This window comes from Capsella rubella, unplaced genomic scaffold (assembly GCF_000375325.1).
Source record: "Capsella rubella cultivar Monte Gargano unplaced genomic scaffold, Caprub1_0 scaffold_4, whole genome shotgun sequence".
Taxonomy (NCBI): Eukaryota; Viridiplantae; Streptophyta; class Magnoliopsida; order Brassicales; family Brassicaceae; genus Capsella; species Capsella rubella.
Window position 1 is genome coordinate 758,761 of NW_006238920.1, and position 7,873 is coordinate 766,633.

Below are 7,873 nucleotides of genomic sequence, written 5' to 3' on the forward strand. Positions count from 1 at the left end.
GATCTCTGTAATTTTAAATTTTTTCATATTTTCATATATATATATATATACACTTTATCTACATTTCTATCTAATCCGTCCACGTGATCGAGTGTTCTATTCTTACCTAAGTCACAGACTAAAGCTATATTATTATTATGTATCATCAACATGGATTCATTTAATGTACGAAACATGATTTTCAATCTTTTAATTTTAAGATCTTGCTACATATAGTTTTCCAAGGTCAGATCTCAAATCTCCACCCAATTAATTCTAATTTCAACCAGAACGATATCCACATTTAATTTCTTTCAGGACATTATAAGTTTCATTTTCAACGCATATATAAAATTCTCAAGCCGATTATTATCTATGATAAAAATATATTAATATATATATAAATAAAAAATCAAATCATATAGATCCACTATAAAATTGATAGCCGAAAATAAAATATTAATGCAAAACCTACCAGATCGATAACACATTATAAATTTATTTTCAACACAACAAAATAATATTAAAAGAAAGAAAAAAAATCACAAAGATCCACTATAAAGAGTTCACTCGTCCACATTGACATAACAACAAAACAAAATCATATTTACTCCAAACCAAAAGAAGAAGATCTAAAACTATATTCCTCTTTCTATATATTCTTTTTGTTTTGTCTTTCTTGTTCTTGAAAGAAAAGTAAAAAAAAAGAAAGAAATGGAGGATTCAAGCTTTATGGATTTGATGATCGACACAGATGAGTATCTTATCGATGACTGGGAATCCGATTTCCCTATATGGGGGGAGACTAACAACACCAAACCCGGTTCCGAGTCCGGATCAGGAACCGAAACCGGGTTTGAGTTGGTAGTAGAGAGACCAACAAAGCAAATGAAAACAAGTACAAACAACAAAATGAATACAACAACATCTTCTTCTTCTCCCTCGTCTTCTTCTTCTTCGGGTTCGCGCACTTCACAAGTGATCTCATTCGGGTCTCCGGACACCAAGACCAACCCGGTCGAGACATCTTTGAACTTCTCCAACCAAGTAAGCATGGATCAGAAAATGAGGTCCGAAAGAAAAGATTGTGTTAGTAATGGAGGAAGAAGAGAACCACATCTACTGAAAGAACATGTTTTGGCTGAACGAAAACGTCGACAAAAGCTCAACGAGCGTTTGATTGCTCTCTCTGCTCTTCTCCCTGGCCTCAAAAAGGTCAACCATCTCTTTTCTCACCAAACTTTAGATATTTGCGTTAAAATCTCATTTCTATTATTTATATATTTTTTACTAATAAACAAACAAGAGCCTTAAATTTGTAAATGTAGTAAACTTCAATGTCAAACATAAGAAAAATGTTAAAAATTATATGAAGTTCTGAAAATGTTTTTATCGTAAAAAATGTTTTTTCCGGATGGTGACACAATGTTTACTAAATTTTTGTTTGCTATGTGTGTGTAGACGGACAAGGCAACAGTTCTTGAAGACGCGATCAAGCATTTGAAACAACTTCAAGAAAAGGTAAAGAAGCTCGAGGAAGAGCGAGTCGGGACCAAGAAGATGGACCAATCTGTTATATTGGTCAAGAGATCACAAGTATACTTAGACGACGATTCTTCCTCTTATTCATCTACTTGCTCTGCTGCTTCTCCTCTGTCTTCATCATCAGACGAAGTTTCGATCTTGAAACAAACGATGCCCATGATCGAAGCACGAGTTTCGGACAGAGATTTGCTGATTAGAGTCCATTGTGATAATAACAACAAAGGTTGTCTGATCAAGATCTTGAGTTCCTTGGAGAAGTTTAGTCTTGATGTAGTCAATAGCTTCAGTTTACCCTTTGGAAACTCAACTCTCGTTATCACTATTCTCACTAAGGTAACTCTTATTACATATTTTTGATTCATTACTAATGCATATTAAAAGTTTTTTTATACAAATTGTTTTGTTTTACATATGTGTAGATGGACAATACGGTTTCACAACCTGTTGAGGAAGTGGTGAAGAACATAAGACTTGCCTTAGCCGAGTAGCATTGTTTTAAAAACGTGCGGATTTGGCTTGTCGTCGCCAGTATTGACCAGATCACTCGGTTTAGTTGTTGTATAATGAGTATAGTTGGATAATAATAATAAAGATCAGAAATAGCCACGTAATATGGGATTTTGTCGTTTGTTACGATTGAGTGCAAAAGCTGGATTAGTATGTGTAACCTAATCATGACTGTATGATTGGTTTTGCTATATATATATATATATATTTTTTTTCCCATTATTATTGGTTTGTTTGAATAAATGAAAGCAGAGGAGTTATTGAATATTTCTAATATGTATTAATTATTTTCTGATCTAGATTTAGATAAAAAAAATTTTAAATTTTAAACCAATTGTGATTATTTTGAATTATATACTTTTATCCCACTATTTATTTCTTCCTATTATCTTTTTCATTGGTCGACCACATGCCATATATATTTTTTCATGATCATTAAAGTATTAGTTTTGAATATTTTAAATATACTATTACATCCACTTCTTTTTACGATGAAAAATAAAATCATTGCTCATTTAGCCATTTTGCAACATTAAGCACACATATCTTGGTTATGTTATTTTATTTTATGTATTAAGTTTTTGATATATTATTATTATTTTATATATATATATAATATATTAATGATATAAGCATCTGAATAAAATTAATATAAAATAATTGAAATTATCTCCATTAAGCACAAATCAAATTTTGCTATATATTATTATTTGAATATATTTGTTAGTATAATATTTTAAAATAATTCTGACACAAAATATATATATTGTATAGATTTCATTTGAAACTGTCTCCATTAAAATTGGTGGTTTACGAACCTGTTGTGGATAGAGCTATGACAGAACATCACCATTTAACTCAAATAATTGTGTCTTGCCAGTGTTATAATTTTTCCACAAGAAAATGATAAGACATAAAGACATATCGTTGATTGGAAAATTATTAAGACAAAAGACATAAAGTTACGTACGCACAAACAAATGTCTAATATAAAGGCAAAAAAAGTGATTGCAGAAACTGTTTCCTAATAGCAATCTACGTACCAAGCGAGTCTTAGTTCAGTGGTTACCAAAACAAAGATGTATGGATGAGTTTGGTCTATAGAAGACTAGAACTCTTCAAAAAATAACCATTAAGTTTGGTCTAGAGAAGACCATCCATTTGGGATTTACATTGAAAAGGCAGACCAATTCAGTCATGGGTGAGGTGTGTTTGTGAATCGACGTCGTCACTTCAAGGTGAGTTGTTGTTTTTGCTATCTTAAAGGTTCCAAGCTTTACATCTCTCATTGAGTAAGAGACAAGAGTAGTGGTTAGTCTTCTCCAAACATATGCACTGTTAAATTCCACAAGTTAAATTGTGGTTGGTGGCTAGTAGTCCACTAATAGTAACAGCCACATAAAAGAAGAGTAGGTACGTATCATTATCGTATCTGCCCGTATTGGTACGTAACACACTTCTCTATGTAAATACGTATATCATCAATAATTATGGCTTCGTCATTCACAATAAAATAAAATATCACACTACTCAACTTCATACCAAATAGAATTTAATTTTTTTCAAGTGTCATGGTCACACTCTACCTAATCCTTAAGATCTCTTTTGATGTAAAGGTTCCAAAACATTCTCAAAACACTAAGTACTCCCGTAGATCAGCTCATTCTGGCTTAAACATCAAAACCGCTGCAGAGGGCGTCACACACTCACACTTGTATTCCGAATGACTTTGCTCGGACTGTTTATTTCATGATTCATGTTTTGGTTACGTCCTAGTTCTAGCTAGCTTCTCAAAGATGCCCATGAGCAAGCAAAAGACAGAAACCAAATTTTCACACGGGTACTAGGTGATCACTGCTTCCACCGATGGTGTTATCCTCATCTTTATGATTACGAAAAACTCTATTTACCTTAGACGTATCCAACGTTCTATCATCAAACTCTATAAATGGTTCATATAAAAGGAACATTAAACAAGTTGAAGAAAAGCACCATTACAAAGAACATAAGAATATAAAAAAGGTGACAAGATTATTGCTCTGTTCTCACTTTCATAACCCAATTACATATCAATTTTGTAAACGTTCACGTATCTAAGAACAGACTGGTTGGACCGAACGATACAATAATTTCATGATTTTACCTAAAGGAGATGAGATTCTTGAACCTTTAAGATCGGTTCACAGAAAACCCGCACGAGCTTTTATTGCGAGGCGTTGTTCTTATTCCAAAACTATTACTATTCCAAAACCATCACTTTAAGTGTTTATTCCAATCAAGTGATCTTATTTCTTTGCAAAGGTAACACCTTTCTCAATACTTCCTGAAAGCTCTTTCTTTGCCTTCTCTAATCCCATCCTGATCAATTAGCAAAAACAGAGGGCAGAAAACGGATATGAATATATGAAATGGTCGAAGTAAATTCAAGAGATCAGTTTGACCAAGCTTTCCACTTTTACCTCTCGTATTCGTTCAATGGTCCAAGACCATACACTTCGTCGATCCCACATCGTCCCAGACGCACCTTTGATGCGAAGAAGGGAAGCTCAGTCACCTGTATGATGAATAAGAAAAGTTCATGTGTTCACGTTGTTAAGGCTTAAGAAATTTTTGAAATACAATATTATAGAGTTGATTTTCAGGACTGTACATGAGATGCCACAAATGCACATTCAACGATGTTTGCATCCCCTCGTAGACCCCTGAGGCAAGCATCTGCAAACTTCACTGCTGCATAGGCCTGTATTTTTACATTCAAATGTGTTGAGAGATTGAAATATAAATTCAAGTCCGGGATTCATCTGAAACTGCACATTACAATGAAGACCTACCATGGATAGTGTTGCAGAACCTGCCCCAGCTTTAGCCTGCAAATTGATTCAAATGGTAAATGAACATTTTGATTTGAAGTAAATAACAAAGAAAGCTGAAAATTTGGCTTATACCTCAACAACTTCAGTGCCACCGTTTTGGATGCGGCCTGTGAGATATTCGATCTCTTTTTGAGTGAATGAACAAGGAGGTTTCACCTGTAGCAGACATAATGAAGAGCATATAATATCAGCTTCGAACAAACCCGAAGATCAACTTCACATGAATCATCTCAAACCTGAGAAAGCAGCGGTAAAATCGTAACTCCTGCGTGACCTCCAACAACCGGAACATCAACTTCCCGGGGATCAAGGCTCATTACTTCTGCCTGTTTAAAACCAAAAACGCTCGCTGAGTTCTAACTTCTAATAAATAATGCCACAGACCAACCTAAAAGCCCATGTCATAACCAAATTCTGTTATAGGGCTAGCAAAATATCAGATCACAATCGATGTACAGAAACAAAGAGAGAACTGTGAGTGCATACCACAAAAGTATTAGCTCTAACAACATCAAGCATAGTGACTCCCATGAGTTTCTTAGGATCAAAGGTTCCAGCTTTCTTAAAAACCTCAGCTGCGATTGGCACTGTGGAGTTCACAGGATTACTGATTATATTAACAACCGCTTTAGGACAACATTTGGCTATAGCTTCAGAGAGTGTCCTCACAATCCCAGCATTAATGTTAAACAGATCATCCCTCGTCATCCCTGGTTTCCTCGGAACACCAGCAGGTATAATCACTAAATCCATACCCGTAAGTGCTTCTTCTAACTGTGGTTGACCGAGAAATCCACGAACCTGAATCAAAAAAGTTCCAAAGACATGATATTTGAGCTCATTTCTCTCTATTATACCATTATCTAAGTACCAATTTCAAATCATAGCCGTCCGAAACACAAAAGTTTCGTCCTTTCAACCATCATAAGCCTTAAAGGCCTAAACTTTAAAACTTACAATGATCTTTAGCTCAGTTCTCTATGTATCTAAGAACCAATTTCACATTATAGCCATCCAAAACACAAAAGTTTCGTCCTTTCAACCATCAAAAGCCATAAAGGTCAAAACTTTAAAACTTACAATGGCACTAGTGTCCATGTGACTAATATCAGCAGTAACACCAGGAGCGTTAGCAACATCATAGAGATGAAGAACCGAAACCAAAGGATTCATCTTCATCAACATAGCAAGAGGTTGACCAATCCCACCAGCTGCTCCAAGTATCGCCACTTTGAATCCGGGTGATCCGCCTTTTGCACGACAACCCACCCGATTCAAACCCGACCCGTCAACCATCTAAACACAAAAATCGGATCAAACCAACAAATCCGATCACCAAATTGGTTAAGAATAAAGAGAAATTTGAACCTGATCGTCAAGGTTAGGAGGATTGAGATGAGCTGAGATTCTCGCGATACGTTGGTTTGGATCCATAGCTGAATCAAAATTGAGGTCTGGTTATGCGATCACGGAGAAGGATGGGGTAAAAGGGTACGAGGAGATTTGTAGTATAGAGAGATAGTGATGTGAAAAATGGATTTGAAGATGACGTGAAGATGGATCCAAGTTATGGTATTGGGAAGCGTGACAAGGAACAGAGCTTATCTATTTTAGGAAGTGATTTATTTTGAGACGGTACGATATATTCCGGTACAATTTTAGTTCACCATCATATCTTATAACTTTGACTGCTTTGTGTTATTACTGTCACGGTAAAAATTATGTTCATGTAAAATCAATGCTAGCTTTTAACGAGAATGTGATCTGGTTTAAGGTAGTGTTTGATCTGATATAATTTCTATTTTTGCAGACGGATTCTCAATCTTTAGAGACAATGGCGCGTTTGAATGCTCAACATGAAGACATAGAAATGAATAAAGATGCGGAAACTCCAGGACCAACCTAAAGTGAAACGCAATCTACTCAAGTAGCTAATACGGTATTTCACTCTAACAAACGCTTGAAATCTTATGTTTGGAAAGAGTTTATACCAGTGGTAGGAGTAGAATCAGATGGAAAACCTAGAGGTCGTTGCATGCATTGTAATAAGAAGCTAGTTACAGAGGTTAGTCAAGGAACATCCGCCTTAAAACGTTATTTACTTATTTGTCCAAAGAGACCTCCAGGGTTGAGTGAAGAAATTGAGTATGATCACTTATTTGTTCTTTTTGACAAAACCACATTGCTTTATTGTTTTACAGATTCTAAAGAGATATGAGAACAACCAGAAGAGGAAGAAAGAGAAGATAATTGTTGCTTTATAGCTTTGTTTTGTTGCTTTATAACTTCTGATACTCAATCTATATTTTGTTGGTTTTTTGTAGAATTAATACATTTTTATTGAATTTTTATTAGTATAATTTTTATTGAATTTTATTAGTATAATTTTATAATTTCTTCATATAACATAAATTTATATATTTGCCACATACAATAAAAGGCACAAAATCCCTACTATAATAAAAGAGAAGTACAAAAGTACTTCCGGGTCGGGTAAAAAACAGAAAAATAATCCGAAATTATAATGATGGATACTTAATTTTTGGACTAAAATTCGGATATGGACATTAACTATTAAAAAAAATCAATTACTAAAAATTCCCCTTATTTAGGAAACTATAATAATGATATATGCATATTTTAGAAATCTAAATTAATTGTGTATATTTAAATATAAATGGTGAATAACAATTGCACATTTTAAGGTAATTACGTTTCTCATCACCTAAAAAATATCTTAATATTTAGATAATATTCTAATTACCAAATAAGTTTGTAATCTTTGATATAATGGTTAATCATTTGGAAATATGATTAAATACCCACCCAAAATATTAAAGTTTCCTAATACAGAATTAAAGGCTACGATTTAATTATCCATTTTAAAATGAAAATATGAATATTTAAAATATATAAATTTTCAAAGAAATTATGACGAAGAACATTAGCATGTTCAATTTAAACATCTA

General features: G+C 33.8%; 2 protein-coding genes across 2 annotated transcripts; one reads left to right on the forward strand and one right to left on the reverse strand.

Annotated features, from left to right (window-relative positions):
• The first annotated feature begins 547 nt into the window (after window positions 1–547).
• Window positions 548–2,253, forward strand: LOC17890061 (transcription factor NAI1). Its single transcript, XM_006294512.2, has 3 exons — window positions 548–1,194; window positions 1,441–1,857; window positions 1,944–2,253. The coding sequence occupies exons 1-3, from the start codon at window positions 694–696 to the stop codon at window positions 2,010–2,012; spliced, it is 987 nt and encodes a 328-aa protein (XP_006294574.1). The 5' UTR covers window positions 548–693; the 3' UTR covers window positions 2,013–2,253.
• Window positions 2,254–3,983: 1,730 nt separating this feature from the next.
• LOC17888110 (malate dehydrogenase 1, peroxisomal) lies at window positions 3,984–6,466 on the reverse strand. The gene is made up of 9 exons (XM_023784959.1): window positions 6,273–6,466; window positions 5,985–6,200; window positions 5,391–5,705; window positions 5,141–5,230; window positions 4,977–5,060; window positions 4,863–4,898; window positions 4,682–4,771; window positions 4,491–4,585; window positions 3,984–4,389 (listed from the first exon to the last, which is right to left on the reverse strand). Exons 1-9 carry the CDS (start codon window positions 6,336–6,338, stop codon window positions 4,317–4,319), a joined length of 1,065 nt encoding a protein of 354 aa, XP_023640727.1. The 5' UTR covers window positions 6,339–6,466; the 3' UTR covers window positions 3,984–4,316.
• Window positions 6,467–7,873: the final 1,407 nt, after the last annotated feature.

Bases quoted from the DNA above. Each gene is read 5' to 3' on its own strand.
- LOC17890061 (XM_006294512.2), top strand. From the start codon at position 694: ATGGAGGATTCAAGCTTTATGGATTTGATGATCGACACAGATGAGTAT. The intron at 1,195-1,440 runs GTCAACCATCTC...ATGTGTGTGTAG, and splicing joins TTCTCCCTGGCCTCAAAAAG to ACGGACAAGGCAACAGTTCT. The intron at 1,858-1,943 runs GTAACTCTTATT...ACATATGTGTAG, and splicing joins TTATCACTATTCTCACTAAG to ATGGACAATACGGTTTCACA.
- LOC17888110 (XM_023784959.1), bottom strand. From the start codon at position 6,338: ATGGATCCAAACCAACGTATCGCGAGAATCTCAGCTCATCTCAATCCT. The intron at 4,899-4,976 runs GTATAAGCCAAA...ATCAATTTGCAG, and splicing joins GTGGCACTGAAGTTGTTGAG to GCTAAAGCTGGGGCAGGTTC. The intron at 4,772-4,862 runs GTAGGTCTTCAT...GTAAAAATACAG, and splicing joins GTTCTGCAACACTATCCATG to GCCTATGCAGCAGTGAAGTT.